Below are 21,521 nucleotides of genomic sequence, written 5' to 3' on the forward strand. Positions count from 1 at the left end.
AAAAAAGCAATTTACGTGATAATTTTGTTTTATATTTGAAAAGAATATTAAGTTATGCGTAGTAGAGTTACAGGTCATGTGCACTTCTTTTTTTTGTGCTATGTTATAGAAATGCTTGTTTCATTCCATTAATTAAAAATAAAATTTAAAAAAAGTTTAAAAAAGAATGCTTTTGGAGTTTAAACCCATTGTTGTCACAAGCATTAGGAAAGGAGTTGAAAATAAACTCTGAAAATGAAAGGAATTGGTTGTTGTTTTAGTCTCCTGAGTAGCTTTGTTGATTTTCCCACCCATTTAGTGTGAAGTGGTCTCTGAGGAGCTCTTAGCATGCTTGGGATTTAAGTCTGGTAGATTATGTGGTAAATTCTTAAGTCAGGGTTGGGGCCTAGGGAGTTTAGGAAAGCTCCTTATGGTTTGGGCTTGCTCTTCATGCTGTTGAGCAATATGTCCCAACAGGTTCTTAAATGGAGCTTGGACCAGACTGAAAGGAGCACCAAGACTTCCACCAGAAAAGCAAACAAAAACTTGGAGGCCTTTATCTTCTTTTTCTCCTGATTTGGATGGTAATTTCTCTTTCACCATTTGTCAGAGTTCTAGTAGAGCTGAAAGCAGATTTTCCTCTAAAGAAAGACCTGCTATTTGCTTGCTTTTCAGCCAGCCAGTGATTCTCTGGAAAGTGGAGGTGGTAAGACAGGTTTGGTGGTAGTGTTTGCTTAGAACAGGGGAACTGAACTCATAGCTCCACCCTTGATTTGCTTTAGTAGACTGGTTGTAGCTTAGTTTGTGAAACTTGAATTTCCCAGTTTCTATCACTACTTCTATTATCACCAGAGAGAGATCCTTTTGAACAAACTGTCTTCTAAGAAATTTAATGAAATATAATTCATTGGTACTAACTTGGACTTATTCTAGGTATTTTCACACAATAATTTTCTTCAGGGAGGTAGGTAGAAAGAAGTTTTGATTTTTTCCTCTTTATGTATGGAGGAAACTGAGTAATAAAATGACTTGTGGGAGAATTGTTTAAAGGTGTAGCCTAAATTAGGGTCTCTCACTTTCTCTTAAACTGTTTAATGTAGTGATGGAGGAGCTAGAAGGAGGAGGGACAAAGATAATTTTGTTGAATTGGCACAACAAAAATGTGAAAAGGTGAGATGAAAATCTTAATATTTGAGAAGGCAACATGCCAATGTTCTGTCACTGTGACATATACATATATATATATGTATGTATGTATGTATGTATTTAAACCTTTACCTTTAAGGGGAAGTTTTTAATGTTTAATTACTATTAATCACTTAGCCTCATTACATAAATACATCACACCTTGAATAACTTGCTAATGAGTAAGGTTCCCAACAATTGAAAGACTATTTGAGTCATATTTAAGTTGAAATGACTGTATATATGTTTGTGCTTCTAATACTTTAACAACTCTCTCACAGTGTTTAAAACCACTGAAAAGATGGGTGATTCTTTTTATATGTAAGTTATAGCTTTGGTGTGTTTTTATGAATTACCCATAAACTACATCTCCAGCTATAATTTGGAACTGACAAGAGTGCATCCAGTTAAAGTGCTTAGATATAGAAGATACTCCTTCCATGATGTCATAGCCTAATTTCTTTCCTTGATTAAAGGTTGTCCTTTTTGGCAGACATTTGGATACAAGTTTCCCTCTGCTCATTCTACATAATAATAGTAGAACACTTACTACAATCTTAAAATAGCATATCACATGTTGCCACTATTTGGAGCAAAGAGATAAGTAGATTTTTCTTAAAATCTAAATTTAAACACAACAATACTAACAAAATATAAAGTACCAAAAGGTTTGCAGGAAACTATGAATCTCCATTTAATAATACTTTAAAAAAACCCATATAGTAAATTCCATATACTAGTTTTAAAAATTATCCTGCTTGCCTAGGCTTTCAATTAAACATTTGTTTTCTTCTATGCTTTTAAAAAGTTTCAGGGACCCTTATCTTATCTTCTGCCCCATCCTCTCTTCAAGTTAGAGAACTGAGGAAAAAATCCTTTTAACAAATAAACAGAAGTAGCGACCATGCCCCAGAATGTATGTCTCTTATCTCTCCTCAAATGGTAGACAATATGCTTCACATGTCCTTTATATATCATTGCATTGATCACACTTCTTGAGCTTTTTAAATGTATTTCTTTACAATGTTGTCCTTGAATACATTATTCTTCTGGTTCTGCTCTTTTCATCAGTTCATACAAACCAATACCTGCAAATTTCTGTTTTGTTTTTCTTGTAATACACTAATATTCTATTGTGCTCATATTTGAGTTTTGTCCATCCATTTTCCTTTTGTGAGCATCTCCTTAGAGTCTAATTTCTCTTTTTTTAATTCCCCCTTTTAGAATCAGAAAGTTTGTTTTGCTTACAACTTTTTTCCTTCCTTAATTTTTCCTTGTTTTTTCCCCTCCTATTTTCCCTTCCCTGTTGATCTTTCCACCCCCACATTCTTTCCTTTATTTTTGTATATATTTCTCATACACTTCAATTATGAAAAAGAGTAAGTTGTATCCTCTTATTCTTCCTCTTTAAATTAGCATATTCCTTTTATTGTCTCTTTTTTCCTCTTCAAACCTTCAAATTTAATTCCTGCATTCTTCTTATTTAATTCCCTCAATGCCTTTAAAGTTATTAAAGGATGCTTGTTTCTTTTCCATCTGTTAGAATATTAGCATCATCATTTATCTCTTTTCAATTGTTCAAGTACATTTGACTTTACAGATTTCTCTTGATTCTTATTTTTCTGTGTAAAAGTTCTTACTCAGTTCTGGTCTATTTACAAAAAATGTTTGAAAGTCCTTTATTTCTCTCTTTCTCCTGCAACTCCTCCCCCCACCCCTTGTAATTATATTCTGTTTTTTTGGATTCTTGGTTATAAGGCTTGGTTAAAAACTGCAGCTTTTTGGAAGATTATATTAGATGGCCTAAGACTTTTAGTAGAAACTTCCAGGTCCTGTGTGATCCTGACTCTTGACACTTGATTTTTGAATGGATTCTTTCTGGATGCTTAAAGTATTTTTCTTTTAGGTAGGAGCTCTGGATTTTTGAAATACTGTTCCTGGGACTTATCCTTTTGAAATTTCTTTCAGGGTTTCAGAGTTTGAAGTTTCAGAATTCTTTCATTCTTTACTGATTTTTGTAGGTCTGGGCATTTTTCATTTCTTTTTTTCCCTGAAATATGATTTTCAGGCTTTTAGAGAAAATCATGGTCCAATAATTATGAAATGGTTACATTTTCTATTTTTTAACCTTTTAATTTTATTCCAATATTTCATACTGCCTGATTGTCATTGATTTTTGTTTGGTCTAATCTAGTTTCAGGGAGTTGTTACTTACAGATGATGTTTAATTCTATGATATTAACAGATTTTCTCATTCCCAACATCATTGTTTTAGATCTTAAATGTGTTATTTTCTTATCTTTCTTTTGGGGATTCTAATTGATTATCATTATTGCCTTCATCATTTGGCATAGTAACTGTTCATTTATTCAGAACTGATCAATAAGATATTAATTGGCTATAATTAAATTATAATAGATTATTAATAGATTAATTTTATATTAATTACTCATGAATTACCAATTTTAATGAGTTAGAATATAATGCAATATTCTTAGCATTAAAAGTATGCTTACATTTTAATTTTTTTAATGTAGAAATGAAGTGATAATATAAAACAGAAATATGAAGTATACTTTTATATATTATTAAAAGAGCATAATTTTATAAGAATATTATAAAAATAAAACTATAAAAATAGTATAATAGAGTAATGATTTGTGATGCAAAGAAATTATGTTACAGACATCTATCACAGATTACAAAGGTTTGCCATTTATTACATGATATAGCTCACAGATTTGAACAAATAAACTTAACAAGGCAGAGTCATATTGATTAAGCAATGTGTATTTGAGGGAAACGACTTTTTAAAATTTCAGGGAGGGGTGTCAGGGTCTAGGGAGTAAAAGGAGTGTGGGAGGAGTTGGGGAGGAGGGATCAAGAAGGAGTCAGGTGTGACTTGATTAGGTCCCAAACTCATCTAAAGATATAATAATCAAGACAACCTTGGTATTAGAAGTTGGAGATGGGATAGATGGATTAACAGTGGAGCTCAGATAAGCTAATTTAAGATTTCTTTTTTCATATCATTCTATGCTAACAAAACAATCTTGGAAAACTGACCTGATATAATTGATTATAGGAATAAGATGGGCTCATTTGAGCAAATCCTGGGCATAAGATAGTTTAGTGTTCGCATCAGAAGTGTCTTAGGATCATAAAAAGAATATTTTCATTATGTAGTTCTTTAGTTATAGAAGATAATAGCAATATTAGTAATTGCTCACATATAAGTAGGGCTAGAAGATTTGCAAAATGCCTTACATATATTACTACATCTATATTGAGGCCATTTTGGATTTTACTTTGAAAATACATAGTTTAAAAAGTAAATCTTTCCTTAAGAAGAGTGATGGACAGGCATGGTTATATGTGTGTGTGTGTGTGTGTGTATACACACACACACACACACACACACACCTATGATCTCTGCTACTGGGAGAAGCTTAGGCAGGTGAAAGACTTAAGTGCAGAAGTTCTGAGTGACTATAGAGTACATGCTAAATCTAATATAATGACTTCCTGAAAATGGGGACTTTATGGGGGGGTATCTTGTTCATATCTTTTTCATTGAGGTTCTGAAAGTAAGAGTCCTGGGACAAGTTGATGTCCTGCTAAAGTAAGTGCTTTTTTGCATTTGAAGAAAAGTATTAAAATATAAGCTCACCTTATGTAGGTTATCTTTATAACTCCTGTTACAGGTTACAGGTAAGAGAATAGAGATGATATGTATCACATCCTGTTCCCATGTGATTTTGATCTCCTTTCAAGGTCTCTATAATTTAAAAGCTTTTTGTCCTATGCAGTTTATAGATTAGGAGTATGTAGATTAGTAGGTGGTGGTGTCTATTAAAATGATGGTAAATTTTTCTGAATCAATGTTATGGCTGGAGATTAGGAGCAAAAGCCTGCTCTGTGATAATGATCCAGTTCTAGTAGTTTGCGAGTTTCCAGGTATTTTCATGTTTGTATTGATAGAATGGGGATTTGTCAGGAAATTCATAAGATTTAAGTCTAGTCATCAGGTTATATCTTGCTAGTATTTGATAGGTGCCAAGTTTTTATAGCCTGCAGTGTGCTGCAGATTCAATACCATTTCATTGCATAATCTCTGTTGATCACTAAGAGGATAACCTTTCTGTAGTTTCTGGTGGCAGTACCCTGTTCCTGAATTGCTCTTGTAAATTCCTCTGTAACAAATGAGTTTATGTGACTATCTCTCCATAAAGAGAATTTAATCATTTCTTGGGCTTCCTTTGGAGGTAGGCTACTTTTGCTTATATTTGATAAATTCAATGACACAAGCCTGTTATCAGCCTTTATTATTGATTAGTGACATGATTCCAATTTATTTCAAAAATATTTCTATAGTTTTTTGACCTGTTTGATTATGTGTTCCAAGAATTTTTTAACTTCCTTCCCTCACCTTTTTTTGACTTGATTATCTTTTTTTTTTTATAACTGCCTTAGAGTGATGGGCTCCATGTTTTGTTAATATTGTGCAGATTTTTAATAGAATAATTTCTAGGTCATTTATAGCCATATTAAAATTCCAAAAGTACACATTAAGACTGTCATTGCTTAGATATTAATGCTTTAAATGTATTCTTCCCATTCAGTTTTGATTTCAGTATCTAGTATGTATCTTAATATATTTGGCCTCAGCCTTCTCCTTGATTTCTTTATGTGTAATGTGTTTTACTTGCAGAATATCTAGTTATTTGTAAATATCCCCTACATCCCATGGTTCAATGTGTCCTCTAGATTCAAGTAGGAAGTCTTTGTTCTCTAATTTTTCTTGGTGTATATTGGTAATTTTATGCTCACTTGGTCTATGTGAGATTTTGACATCACTCTGTCTGGGATTCCCATACTCTGTCATTTTCCATTTTCTTCCCTTCCTCACTTATATAATTCCACATGAACATTGATGGTCATTTGGACTTTGAGATTTTCATGAGCTTGTTGGCAATTGTCTTGGACTTTGAAGGATTGATAGAATCAAATGGCTGAAAGTTAATCTAGAGAACATTTAAGAAACAGGGAATACACAATCAGAGGAAAAAATAGAGGTGATAAATCCTAGGTTCTATGTTGAGTAATCCTGCTTGAACTGCAATACATAGTATGAGAAAAGGCAGGCTTGTATCAGATTATGGAGGAGGTTGTGAATTTTATTTGACAGGCAATAGAAAATCAGTAAATATTTTTGAGAGAAGAGACAGTCAAATCTCTGTATAATTAAGATTAGTTTGACAATGTATAGAGGATAGAGTTTAGGTATGGGAAGTAGTGGTAGGAGAGACAGAAACAGATATTAGGGGTCTGTTCCAATTTTCCAGATAGATGATAATGCCAGTCTACATTAAGGTGGTAGTGGGAGTTAAGAGGAAGGAATGAATCTATAATTACATATAAAAACTAAGTCCAATTCCATACCACTTTTTGGGGTTCTCTGAGAAAAGACTGAAGCCGGTGTTAAGTTGCTCAAGTAACCTGTTTGCATTTAGTCATCTTAAAGAACATAATAGCAATCCTAGAGGTTTGCTAGGAGGAATCCTAGGTAGGGCACTTCCTGGGCTTCAGACTACTTAAGGAAGCATTGCTTAGTCTTATTGTTACCAAAACAGCACCCTCTGTCTCACCTTTATCCCCTGGTTTAGAGGAATGGGAAAATAACTTTAATCCTTTCTCATAACTAAATAAAAATGATCATAGTTTAATCATTCAGTGTTTATGGACCATTTATTTTGAGAAGATAGATAAGTAAAATTCATAGAAAAGCATAATACTCTTTATAGAGTATTGTTGCATTGATTGGGGACTTATAAGCTATAGCCTTTCAATATAACATTGAATCTTCTAATATAATTTATAATGGTGATTACTACTGTGAATAAGATACTTCCCCTTTCTGTTTTTTGTTTTTTATTTTAAGAACTAGAATGTTATTCATGACATAGAATATGCATTGCCCTTGGAATCTTGGAAACATACATATAATTTTTAGATAATAAATATTCATAGCATCTTCTATGTGCCAGACACTGTGATAAGTTCTTGATAATTATTATCTCATTTGATTTTACATGAAGATAAAGTTATATAACTAATATTACCTCAATTTTACATAGAAAGATTCTGAGGTAAACAGAAGTTAGATGGTTTGTCCAAAATCACAGAGTCATATCTTTCTGACTATAGATTCCACCTTCTATCTACTCTTAGAAACTTGCTACTCTATTTCCTAACATCTACTTAAAAGCTCACTTTATGTATTTAATAAAAGGTTATGCTGCAAAATGATAATTTTTTTCCCCTTCTAGGTGTAGCTGCTTATGCTGAAATAGTTAACCTCTTCACGAGGCATAAAGAAAAGAAGTTAATTTCTCCTCCTGGGAAAGTACTTAGTGAAAAACTTTCCAAATACAATATTAGATGCAAATTATGCAGTTTGATATTCAGTTCTGAGATTATTTTATTTGGGGCTGGCAACAACTTGAATAAAAATAAGTTAACACTGAAATCTTTCTTTTAGGCAGTTACTGAGAAAAACTTTGAAAACAAGGATTTTCGAGCATCTCTAGAAAATGGTGTCCTCTTGTGTGAGTAAGTATGTGAACTGTTTATCTTTAATTATTAAAAAGTATTAATTTTTTTCCTTATGTCATTTTATTCTTGGGCCTCAGACTGTAACTTGAACTCTAGCCACCTTTCTTACAAGTGTGCTATTAGCCACAAATAGGATTAGGAAGAAAAGCATACAAACTGCTTTATTTTCTTTCTTGACAGGCTAGCCTCATAGATTAATCTGTTTTCTGTGTGTTTGTGTGTATACACACATACATAGACACATATTTTTAGATAAATTTCAGCAAAGTATTTGCCAGAAAATTTTATGTTATCTTTGTGGATACAGTGGAGAGATGTATACTAAATTTAGGGCCTTAAAGTGGAGTTACCAAATCCATTTGTCCCTTGGAAGAAGGAATAGATTTGTGTTTCTTGGATCCACAATTACCCTAATAGCAATTTGATAGGACAAGTCTCTAAATAGTCCTTAATGAAAGTCTGTCAATTTGTAGGGAGATTCACATTGGCTCACAAGGTTGAATATAATGTGATGAATCAAATGAATTTTAGTAGAAGGAAACAAGGAAAAAGCTTGTGGAGCTGAGTTTTGAACCCAAGAATGGGAGAATAATGGCTAGATATTTGAGAAAAAAAAAAACCTGTGGGTTTTTAGTGGCTCATAAACCAAATGTGAATCAGTAATGCAAAGTTGCAGCCAAAAAAGCAAACATGAACTTTGGCTGCATCTACAGGCATAGTGTCCAGTACTAGGGAGTTGTTTGCCCCATTATACTCTGACTTGGTCAGACCACATCCTAAGTAGTATGTTTAGTTCTGGGGATCACATTTTGGGAAGGGCATTACTACTGGAAAACCTCCAAAAGAGGCTTAGCGGGGTGGTGAGACAGTGTGACTATCCTATATGAGGATTGAGAAGAGAACTCTGTGGGAAGACATGATAACTTTGGGCATTTGAAAGACATTCCCTTAAAAAAAAGGGAATCAAGTTGTCTTTCTTGATTTTGTAGGACAGACCCAGGAGCAATGAGTCATAATTGCAAAGATGTATATATTTCTGCATGGTTTAAGAAAACTTTCTACTAATTATAGTGGTGCAGGAAAATATACATCGGCAGTGTAAATCTACAACACTAAGCAATGCAGTTTAGAAAACTATATTATAATCAGCAGCAATGTCTTTTTTTTTTTTTCTTGAGGATTCTATGTGGGGGCAACTAGGTGGTGCAGTGGATAGTGCATCAGTCCTAAAGTCAGGAGGACCTGAGTTCAATTCTGGTCTCAAACACTTAATACTTCTTAGCTGTGTGACTCTGGGCAAGCCATTTAACCCCAATTGCCTCAAATAAATAAGTAAATAAATAAAATAATGGAAAAAAGAGGATTCTACATGGTCATCATGAGATAGTTCTAAACAAAAATTTTTTTTGATGCATTCTCTATTTATTTTGAACAAATACTTAGTGAACCTCTACTGTGTGTAACATTGCTCCTCTATTTTTGGGAGCCAAAATACAGCGATATGCCAGGCCCAGAATTACAATGCCCTGGAATGAGTTAGCCTGGTGCAATAGATATTTTGTGCTACTTAAAGATGTTATCTTTTAGTGGAGCACTAATAATAAATATGGCTTGTGCATTATGACTTTAGTTAATGAGAGTCAGCAGAGGTTCCGAAGAAAGTATGTGGCAAAGTAACACAATAGATGGAGTCTTGGATCTGGAGTCAGGAAGTTGGGCTCAAATCCTGCCGCAGAAACTTAACTGTGTGATCTGATCATTTAATCTCGGTGTGCCTCAGTTTCTTCAAGTATAAAATAGGGATAATAATGGCAACATGCCTCATAGGGTTGTAACGATATGATAAATAATAAAGTACTTTGCAAATGTTTACTTTATAAATACTATAAAATATTTATAATACTTTTTATTATTAGCTTTTATTATTAGCTAACAGAACTAGAATCATACAATTATCATTAGGAGTCCCATGCACTCCACTCCGTATGTGAAAATTGAATTACATTGCAGCATGCATGATAAGTGGTCATATAGTCTTTGCTTGAAGATGTGTGGGATGGTGTTATGGATAGCTCTAATTGCTGAGAGTTTTCCCTTGACATAAATCTTAAATTGGTCTCATTTCAACTTCCACCAATGTTCCTGGTTCTTCTGTCTAGAACCCAACAGAGTCAGTCCCTTTTCTTCATGATAGTTCTCTTCAAGTATTTTAAGAGCTATCATGTGCCTCCTTCTTTTTTACTACCATGTCTTCTCCAGACTAAATAACCATTTTTATCCATTTATTTTTACATGGCATGATTTCAACATCCTTCACTATCCCAGTTCTACTAGTCAAAAGCAAGAGACATAGATCTGAGTCTGTTTCCTCATCTGTATGAGGAAGGGCTTGGACTAAATGATCTTTGAGGTCCATTTCAGTTTTAAATCCTGTGATCCTATAATAAGTAAGCAGTAAATTGAACTCTAGCACACCCAAACTTTAGGAACATTTAATTATTTGAAGTTGCCACCCAGGTATGAGAGGAATGTATTCAAGCCTGGCCACCAGAGATGTGGACAAGGACTATAGGAAATAGCCTGTGTTTTTATTGTCACCTCATTTTGTAGATACTTCAATGTTGTATAATCTTACAGAACATAGTGATACTATAGTAAGTGGTTATTAAGGTATATGGAACAGATGACTATAGAAAGACAAAATGAACAAGATCAAGAGGGGTAGTGTTTGTCCTCAGATTTCACCCTAATGTTGTTGTCATTTATTTGAAATGCCTTTTGTGAAAATAAATTTTGAATGTTTAATCCTAGTAGGTATTAGTTCATTACATTGCCTTCTGCAAACTACAGTATTTTTATGCTTAACTATTCTTTTCAATTATATTTAATCATATTCAAAGGGGGAGGAATCCTTTTAAAGATGTGATGGGGGTGGGGAGGAAGGCTGACTGAAAGTAGTCCAAAGAGGTTTATATGCTGTTTTCAAAGATTCATTGCAAAATAAACTGTAAACAAAATTCAAGTTTTAATTTTAGATGGAAATGAGAGAGATATACTATGCCTGTAAAGTAATGAGACAGGTAGATATCACTGAAACATACTTTAAAAATGATTATTTTTCAAAATGTTTAAATTATTTAAATGATGCTCCAGTGGCTCCATTGCTCAAAATACATTTGGAATTTATTTTGTTATTTTTTTTTCAGATTTAGCTTATGAGACAGAAAAATGATTTCAAAGCTATTATAATTGTACTTTGGGGAGCTTAAGTTCCTTTCAAAATGTTACTACTGAACTTAACTATCTTTTTTTGGGGGGGGGTTCAAGGTCATGCTTTAAACAATCTTGTTCTTTTTTTTATAGCTTTTTAATTACCAGATATAGGCATGGGTAATTTTTCAGAATTGGCAATTGCAAAACCTTTTGTCCCAATTTTTCCTCTTCTTCCCACCCCCTCCCCCAGATGGCAGGTAGACAATACATATTAAATATGTTAAAGTATATGTTAAATACAATATATGTATACATTTCCATACAGTTATTTTGCTGCATAAGAAGAATCGGACTTTGAAATAATGTAGTTAACCTGTGAAGGAAATAAAAAATGCAAATTGACAAAAACAGAGGGATTGGAAATGCTATGTTGTGTTCACACTCATTTCCCAACTTGACTATCTTTATTGATTTTTGTGAATGACAGAGTATTTACCCCAAACAGGATAAATATATATTACCACTAGAGATTATTTAAAATATGCCACGTTCTTTTAGGACAATTCAAGCAGAATCCCAAAAATATTTTGAACATCATTGGAAGCATTGGTAGCATTGTTGGAATCCTTTTGTCCCAGCCTTTCTTCTCTATAATCCATCCTTCACAGCTGCCAAAACATTATTTCTAAAGCACAGGCTGATTGTATTATTTTCCTACTTAAGAAATTCTAGTGAACCCTAGCTGACTTTAGGATCTGATTGACTTTTAAAGATATTATAGTTAGACTTCTAGCTATCTTTTTAGGCTCAATGCATATTTTTTTATTTCACAGATGTGTCTTTTATCTTCTGATGGAGAATCAATTAATAAGTATATTAAGTGCCTACTGTGTCCCAGGCAATATAATAATCTCTGAGTATACAAAGATGAAAATGAAATAGCATTTGCCCTCAAGGAGCTTAAATTCTATTTCAGGAAAGGACATGTACTTTTAAATGAATATACAAAAATACCCACGAATCTGTACAGAAATAAAAACAAATTTTTTTGAGGAAAAGGCCCTTGTAATTGTGAGTAGGTTAGAGTAGGAATAAGAAAAAAAAATTTATGTAGTAGTTGGTGCTTGAGCTGAGCTTTGTTGGGAAGGGAAATACAAAATCAGATGCAGGAGAGAAGCACTTTTGAGACTGTGAAGAGAATGGAATTCTCTCTTAAGCTGAAGTGCTAACTAGACAGATGAGCACTTCTCTAGAGGAAGTTTCAAGCAGGTCCTTAAAATTTTTTTTGATTAAAAAGAGTCACTTTGAAAATGGGAGTGGGGTCTAGTTGGTAGAATGAAAGACATTGTCAAAGTATGCAGTCATTCAGTCAACAGGAACTTATTAAGAGCATACTATGTGGCAAGAAATATGGGTGACTTTACTAAGAAAGGCAAACATATCCTCTTTCCTCAGGGGGCTGACAGTCTAAACGGTGAAGAACTTGTAAATCTATTCAGGAAAAAAAAAAATTGAAGGTTATCACTGGGCGTAGATAAGTCAGAGGTTTTTAATAGCCAAAGTTAGTGTAGCCAGAATTTAAAAAGTATTCTTACTACAGTATATGAAAAGCCAAAGTTTTATTAATTATAGTTGCATTTTATTGTGGGTAGGCACTAGAATATGCCTAGCTTGCTATTTTGAACAATGCTTTAAGTTTATATTGTTTATATATTATGACTTACTGATAATTCATACTATTTTAATACAGCAGGGATCCTTAACCTTTTTTTTTTTTTTTTGTATTCCTGGATTCCTTTGGTTGCCTGGTAAAGCCTGTTACCCCTTTTTCTGAATATTTTAAACATAAAATAAAATGTGCATACCAATAAAGGATACCAAATATATTACTATCTAGTTATCAGGTAGTAAAAAAAACAACATGAAAACCAAGAAGTTTACAAGTACTGAATAAATGGTTCCTAATTACGTTTCTCCCCCCCCCCCCCCCTTAGAAAAAATGCTGGTGTTTAGATTGTATTCTAATCCATGCAATCTTATTCATGCCTGGGAAGGCCTAGCTGATTGGAATATCCAGTGAATAACAAGGCATTGCTGTTTCCTGCTGGGCTGCTATCTTAAATTTAAAATTGCATTTTATTGTAAACTTAATGGGAAAAAATGACAAACAAGAAAAATGAAACAAACTGTCCTCAACTGAAATAACAAGCAGCTAAAGAAAAATGTAATAAGTCTGGAAAGTTAGGTGGGAGCTAGCTTATGAAGAACTCTAAGTGCCAACTGATGTAGTTTTTATTTTAATCTAGGGGTAATAGACAGCCCCCTCAAACTTATTGAGTAGAAGGTGTGAAATAAGTTCGACTTCTGCTTTAAAAAAATCACTTAGGCATCTTTATGGAGAATAGATTGAAGTAGGGGAGAAATTCACTTTACATAAGAACTTTTCCATATTTCTCTATATTCTTTGTATTCATTATTTCTCACAATATGGTAATATTGCATTACATTTATATGTTGTGGTTTGTTTATCCATTCCTCAATGGGTGAGCATCTACTTTGTTTCTAGTTCTTTGCAGAATAGCACAAAAAGTGTTGCTACAAATGTTTTGGTGGAGATAGGTTATTCTCAACAATAACCACCTTGGAATATAAACCTAATAATAGAATCTCTGCATCAAAGGATATAGAACTTTTAGTTACTTTATTTGCATAATTCCCAGAATTTCTTTCCAGAATGATTATGATAACTTAATACTGAGAATAGCCAACAATGCACTAGGTTGCTTATCTCTCTTTAGTTCCTCCAACTTTGACTGTTTTTGTGTTTTTTGTGTGTGTGTGTGATTTTTTTACCTTTTTCTGGATGTGAGATAAAATATTATCATTATTTTTATTTGAATTCTTTTATTATAAATGATTTGAACATTCTCTCATATGCTTGTTAATAATTTTGTTTCTTTTGAGAACTGTTCCAATCTTTTGACCACTTATCTCCTAGGGAATGGCTTTTAGATACACACATGTATGTATCTACACATACACAACACACACATATCTATATCTATATCTATTCTCCCCTTATTTGTGTGTATATATGTATATGTGTAAATCCTTGTCTGATATATGTTACAAAGAATTTAGCCGTTTCCCCTATTAAACCAGATCTATTAGTTTTGTTTGTGCTTTTCACTTTCACGTAATCATAATGAACTATTATATCTTTTGCAATTTTCTCTACCTTTGTGTGGTTAGGAATCCATTTTCTACCTATAGCCATAAAAGATATGACCTATTTATTTTCTAATTCTTTTATGGTATAGTCTTTAAAATTAAGATCATATAGTTATTTTTAAATTACTGTAAAATATGGAGTAAGGTGTTGATCTAAGCTTAATTTTTGTCAGACTGTTTTTCTAGCAGGCTTTTTTTTTTGTTTTTTTGTTTTTTTTTGATCAAATAAGAAATTCTTGCCTAAATAATTTATATTTTTGGGTTTAATGTATGATGTTATTGAATTCCATTGCTTCTGATTTTCCCTTGTCTAGACCATTCAATTGATTTAGTACTCTTTTTTTTAAACCAGTACCCAAAAGTTTTCATGTGTGTTGCTTTTTAACATAATTTGAGGTCTAGAAGAACTAATCCCTTTCATTCCTACCTCTTTCCTCCCTTATTTCCCTTGAGACTTTAGATCTTATGTTCCTCCAAATAAATTGTATTATTTTATTGAGTTCTGTATGGCATCCCTTTGATAGTTTGATTTGTCTCATTCATTTTTAACAAATTGTAATGACTTGGAAGAAAGAAATTCTATAATAAGCTTGTTCAACTAAATTTAAAATGTGATGGTAAATGTCATAGTCATTCTATTATTAGGGAAAATTTTGTAAGTCAGAGCTTTTAAATCATGGGTAAAATTAAATTTATATATATTTAATCCTTGGGCAGCTAGGTGGGTGTGGTGCCAGGTTTGAAGTCAGGAAGAGTTTGAATTTCCTCTGACTCTTACTAGTTATGTGATCCTGAGCAAGTCACTTAACTTTGTTTGCCTCAGTTCCTCATCTGTTAAAAAATGAGTAGGAGAAGGAAATGGCAAATTACTGAGATATTTTTGCCAAGAAAAACCCAGATGGGATCATGAAGAGTTGGGCCTGGCTGTACAGCAACAGCCTGTTTTCCTTAAATGTCTGCTTTTACCAAATTTTTAAAATTGCATTTTTGATTTCACTGCTGCCGGGGAGCTCTGGTTGAGGAACTTTATCAACATAAGTCAGCACCTTTCTCTGTGTGCCAGGCATTGAGACTTTGAACAATCTTGAAGTAACTAGCCAGTTTATATCATGGGTGGGTTTTTCCTCCCAGAACCTGGATCTTCTTGAATATACATCTCTGATTAATGCCTTTTCTTAACTAATATAATCATTTTATTTTAATGATATTTTATTTTTAATTTTAATTTAATTTTATTTTAATGATAACATTATTAGTTAATCTTTATCTGACGAGTGGTCTCTCTGAACACACTGCATTTTGTTGCTTTTATTCCTTCACTAAGAGAGTATTAATACATATTTTCTCTATTTTTAAGACTTTATCTATTTCTCACTTTGTTCATTATGTCTCTCCCAAATTCATTCATTTATTTATTTAGACTTTTTCTTTTTGGACTAGGTGAAAGAGGAGCTACTTTGTCAAAATTACTTCTTAGCCTTAATCACTGAATGAGTGCTGCCTCAGTCAAACTGATTCCTATTGAAGACATTAGTTTGAAAAGGCCAAGGTCTCCCATTGCCATCTCCAGTATTTTGATCTATATCTTGCCACTGGATCCAGATGACTCTGGAGGGGAAAGTTAGGCAAGTGACCTTGCACAGCTCTCCCTTAAATCCAACTCAACAACATTATGCCTAATTTTAACCTATTCTTCAAAATTCAGCTCAAGTGACACCTCAATTATTCACTCATTCAACAAATCTTTATTAATAGTCTTTGCCTTTAAGGAACACAGAAATGTAAAAGGAATAAGGCATGTATATAAATAATCACAATACAAATTAGAATAAAATATGCATAGACATTAAAATTTAGTAGAAAGAAAAAAAATCCTATTGGATCTTGAAAAACTCCTACTCTAGAACCTTACAAATGGCAATTTTGTTGTATCTGATGCCAGAGTACTATTAGAGGGGCAACTGATAAAAACTGTTCATAAAACAAGGTGGGCAATTTCTATAAGCCATAATTTTTGTTCTTAAGGGCATTATGTTTCCTCTTTCTATCTTTCATGAACCTTTATGTGCATCTAAATTTCATAATTGTGACTAAAAAAAGATTTCAGAGATTTATATTTTAGGTGTGAAAAGTGCTGCAGAAAGACATTCAGCCATTCCATGACATCTGTAGGATCAAACTAGGAGTTTTCTTCTTTGTATTAATCTTTCATATCTGTACATATTTTATTCTGATTTTCACTGAGTGGTTAGTTGCTTTTTGGGGCTTAATTGCACCAATAATACATAGTACAATGTATAGATCAAGAGTTAGAATGTAAGCCTAGAAGAAGCTTTGAGGAGGTTGGAGTAGGATGAGTTAATGAGAATGGTAGGCAGTATAGTGGGAACATTACTGGCTGTGGGGCAATAGGACATAAGCTTCAGGTCTAACTTTGCCACTTAACTATGTGACCTTAGGGAAATCATTACAATTTATTTTCACAAGCATTTATTAAGTGACCACTGTAGGTATACTAGGTATTGGAAATTACAAAGACAAAGACAAAATAGTCTCTATATTCAAGAAGCTTATATTTTGCTGGAGGAAAAGAACATTACATAGATGGATTTGTACCAAATTTAATATCAAACAATTTTTTGTTGTTGTTAAGGAAGGGAATGAAGAAAGAGCACAAATAATTATAGGATTAGAAGAAGTCATATGTAGATGGTTCAGTGGATAGTAGATAGTTGTTTTGGACCTAGAGTTGGGAAGACCTGAGTTCAAATCCAGCCTCACACATTTACTAGCAGAAATAACTTTGCCTCAGTTTCCTAATCTTTACAATGGAGAAAATAATTGCACCTACTTCCTAGGATTGTTGTAAGGATCAAATGAAATATTTGAACAGTACTAAGCACAAAGTTTGGTACATAGTAAGTGCTATATACAAATTAGGGATGATGATGATGATGTAGAAGATGATACAAACTGGGTTTCCTCAAATGAAGACATTATATTAGATGATCTTTAGAGTTTCTGATGATTCAAATCTATGCTTAACAATCCTATTAATACTGTATTAATGGAAATATACAATGAACCACATAGAAATAAAATGATTCTATTGGCTTGTTTATTTTTTGCTTGGAAAATGATAATACTTATATTGTGCCTTAAGGATTGTAAAGCACTTTATATACATAATCTCACTTGAGCCTTAAAACAACACTATGGGGTGGGATATACTATTACCGTTTTCTTATCAATGAATATACTGTGAGTAATCAAAAATCCAGTAAATATTGAGAATAGCAAGATATACACTATGTTTTGATCTCTCTCAGCAGGTAACTTGAATGGTTATCATTTCAAGTCATAATAGACTTAACATAATAGAACTGGATCTTAGGGAAATGTTAGAGGCTGTCTTGTCTAGCCTTTTATTAAAAAAAAAAGAGAGAGGGAGAAGGAGAGGGAGAGGGAGAGGGAGAGCTAAGGCCTAGTTAAGTGACTTGACAAAGGTCACTCAAGTAGAACCAGATCTGCTATTCTACAGCTTATTTTCTTTATTATGTCATGCTGACTCCTGTGACTTCACAGGCAGGTTTTTGTTCAGCCATTTTTCAGTCATGTTTAATTCTTTTAATCCCAGTTAGGGTTTTCTTGGCAAAGAGATTGGAATGGTTTGCCATTTTCTTTTCCAGCTCCTTTTACAGGTGAGAAAACTGAGGCAAAAAGGGGTAAGGAACTTACCCAGGGTATCACAGCTACTAAGTGTTTGAGGCTGGATTTGAACTCAGGAAGGTGAATCCCTGACTCTAAGCCTATGCACTCTATTCACTGAGCCGCCTACATGCCCCATGAGCCAAGTAGTCCAAATATTATTTTTCCCCTTTAGAGTCTTAGAGGAAAGTTGTAATTTGTAAAAGATCTTACAGTTAGCTAATGATAGAGATGCTACTTGAATTGAGGAATCTTTCTGATTTCAAGTCTGTATTCTCTTATCTCCATTGTAGAAACTAAAACTTAATTTAAAAATTGAAAATACTTGATAGAAAGCTAGGTTTTAGTTAATGAGCGTAATGAGTTCTCCTGAAGTGGTTGCATGGTTTGAATTTGCATGGCATAGTTCTGTTGGTTTGGAACCAATGACTGTTTTACATACTTATAACTTTGAACAGTGTGAATTTGAAACCATGTGACCATTTCACAGGATTCATTATTTGCACTAATTGAGATCTAGCTATATGCACAGATATGTGTTGGTCTCCCATTGTAGCCAGGGCCATCTCCAGGATTGGACACTGGACTTGGATGGCTCTGGAGGTGAAAGTGAAGCAGGTTACCTTGCACAGCTCCCCTCATTTAAATTCAGTTTATGTACCTGTCAATGCATCATCTCCCTGATGTCGTGGTCTAGAATGAAGGACAAACAATGAAAATATATTACATCTATAAAATCATAAAGCATCAGAATAATGGTAGCATATCCTGTCTTTAAAGAAACTTTAGGAGTGAGGGTTTAAGAATCTTATACTTAAGAATCATATTTCTTGCCTCTTTAATGGTATATTGGAAAGATACTTGGATTTGGATAAAAATGATCAGTATTGATATAGTTGAAAAAGCAATTTATCGGTAGCCTAAGGACCTTCGTTCAAATCCTGCCTTGGATATTTTCCATTCCATTAAACATTTATTAAGCACTTAGTGCATGTCTGGCACTGTACTAAGTGCTGGGGATACAATGAATAAGATAGTTCCTGCCCTTAAGGAGCTTACTATCTAAAGGAGGATTTTGTTGTGGTGGTGTTTGTTTGCTTGGTTTTTTTTCCTTTTTGATCTGATTTTTCTTGTACAGTATGACAAATATGTAGATATGTTTAAATGAATTGCATATATTTAATCTATATCAGATTGTTTGCTGTCTTGGGGAGGAGGGGGGAGGTAAGGCAGGGAGGAAGAAAAATTTGGAACACAAAAATTTTACGAAAATAATTGTTGAAAACTATCTTTTCATTATTTCATTATTTGGAAAAATAAAATACAATTGGAAAAAATCTAAATAGGAAGACAATACATAAAAGGAACGAGGAAAGCAGGAAAGTAGCTGGTGCAGAGGTATTTTATACTTGAAACCAGGCAGAACAACAGATGTGTAATGGAATGATCTACCCTCTATAAAGAAAGCTATTGATAGTTATTTGGTACTCTTCCCTTCAATCCTCTAATCAAAAGGGAGAGGAAGCTGAAGGAAGTAGTATCAATCAAAGAAGGGAATCTTGTTCCTGGAATTGAAACCAGATAAAGCTGCAGAGTTGTGAACTTATTTAGTTCTCCTTCATCTCAATTTTCCTAAAAGGAAGGGATTGGACCATCTTGCCTCTGAAGTCCTTTTAAGCTCTAGTGTGACGATTCTGTTATATTTAGAATTTGTGTGACCTTAGTCAGGTCACTTCACCTTCCAAGTCCTCAGTCACTTTCCATGATGAATAAAATGTTAAAACTAGGGAATTCTTATATTTCATCTCCTTCTAAAGTCAAATATAATAAGATCCTGTGTTATTGACTAAGAAAAATAACTACTGCCAACAAGCTCCCTGAGACCCTTAAATTTGGAAACCATTATTTTGTTTACCCAAATCAATTCCTAGGAGAAATAGTCCAAGAACTCTTCCCATAATTATATGTATATCATTCACAGTGCCCAACTTGACAAGTTATGCTTTGTCTAAGTTCGGTTGGCATTTTTCTCCAAATTTCAGTACCCAGAATTGACAGCTAAGTGCTGACAATATAATGATATAAAGCAAAGTTTTTCTCAATTTCCTTAACTCCAAAGTTTAATTTTTTTTTCTAATTTTTTTAAAGGCATAGTTTCAGGAATGTTTTGATTTTTGCTTCTGTGCTCTTTCTTTGTGCACTTTTGCTGGTCACTATGATTTCTTATACTTGAGGGTTCCTGAGGGAAAGGAAGGGAAATGCTATTCCCCCTTAGGTTGCTGCTGCCTTAGGACTAGTCTGGTCAAGTTGTGTCAAGGAAGGATAAAACAAAACAAAACCAAAGCAAAACAAAACAAACTCCTTAACTTCTTGTTATCTAAGACTTTTGTTTATATTACTCCCATTTTTCTTTTCCTTGCTTCAAGGTCTCCTATGCACCTTCTCTTAGGCTGGTCATTGAGATTTAGCTATACTAATATCTATTTCGAGAAGTGACGGTATGAAAAATTCTCCTAGCATTACTAAGCCTGCAATACAAATGAGATAACTGAAGCACATGGATAAATTGAATGACTTGTATAACGTCAACCATGACTCAAGTGGGTGGAACTGGAATTTATATAACTCTCTCTTCCTCTAGCAAGGTTAAAAATGGAGTCAGGCTTTCCTGAATTCCACAGTATTGCCCTGGTTTTTGACTTCTGACCCTAATTGGTGTGTCACTGAAATATTGCTCTTCTAGGGCATAAGTCAGCCTCAAAGAACCACTCACAAGATATCAGTCAGGGATATTTTTTTCTGTTATCTGTAATGCTTGACACTAGTCCTATTAAAATAATTTCCCCCTAATTTTGTTTTTGTGTGCATTGTAGAATAAAACATTTGTTTTCTAGAATTAAATGCATACCTGGTGAGTAGTATCATACTTTGTTGTTGTTGTCTTTTTTCTTTTTTTCTTTTCTTTTTTTTTTTTTTTTTTTTTTTTTTTTTTTTTTTTTGGTAAATGATCAACTTTCCTTGTCACTTTAGAGGATGACAGTTTGCATTTTGGAGCTAAGGTCTTCCCAGCTTAGATTTATGGAGACTTAATCTTTAAGCAGTATTGGTCAAGGGATCAAACTCATTGTATAGAGTGTACTTAGAATGCGCTTAAGTTAATGAGAGGAGGTGTGTTATTATTTGAATTACTGTCTTCTCTATGTTTGGGTGTGAAAATACTTTGAAAATCTTCATTTAAGAAAGTCTTAGTCAGTTTTCCACTTATAAAAACTACTGTTCTTTCTCTCTGTCTCCTCCTCTACTCTCTCTCCAAATCTCTCCTCTCTCCCTCTTCCTCTCCTTCTCCCTTTCTCCAATGCAGGTACATATTTCTTACCTGGGACAGGTTAAGTAATTTGTCTTATATCAGTACTTGAACCCAGGGTGTCCTTACTCTATAGCCGTCCTGAAATTTCTGGACATTAGAGAAAGGCATGTGTGATTGAAAAAAAATTAAACATGTTTTTACTCAAAGTTCCAGTTCTTTTTTCCATCATGCTGTTTTCTTATGCTGAATATATCAGTGATTTTTTAAAACATTAGATCTCTTT

The 21,521-nt window shown here is 33.4% G+C and overlaps 1 protein-coding gene across 5 annotated transcripts in view; it reads left to right on the top strand.

Moving 5' to 3' along the window:
* The window catches only part of LMO7 (LIM domain 7), a 239,385-nt gene that overhangs the window by 74,889 nt on the left and 142,975 nt on the right, over positions 1-21,521 (top strand). For all 5 annotated transcript variants that reach the window (XM_074299286.1, XM_074299281.1, XM_074299283.1 and 2 more), the window contains exon 3: positions 7,706-7,776. In XM_074299286.1, coding sequence (XP_074155387.1) covers positions 7,706-7,776 — 71 coding nt within the window. The remainder of the gene's footprint in view (positions 1-7,705; positions 7,777-21,521) is intronic.

Source organism: Sminthopsis crassicaudata, chromosome 3 (genome assembly GCF_048593235.1).
Source record: "Sminthopsis crassicaudata isolate SCR6 chromosome 3, ASM4859323v1, whole genome shotgun sequence".
Taxonomy (NCBI): Eukaryota; Metazoa; Chordata; class Mammalia; order Dasyuromorphia; family Dasyuridae; genus Sminthopsis; species Sminthopsis crassicaudata.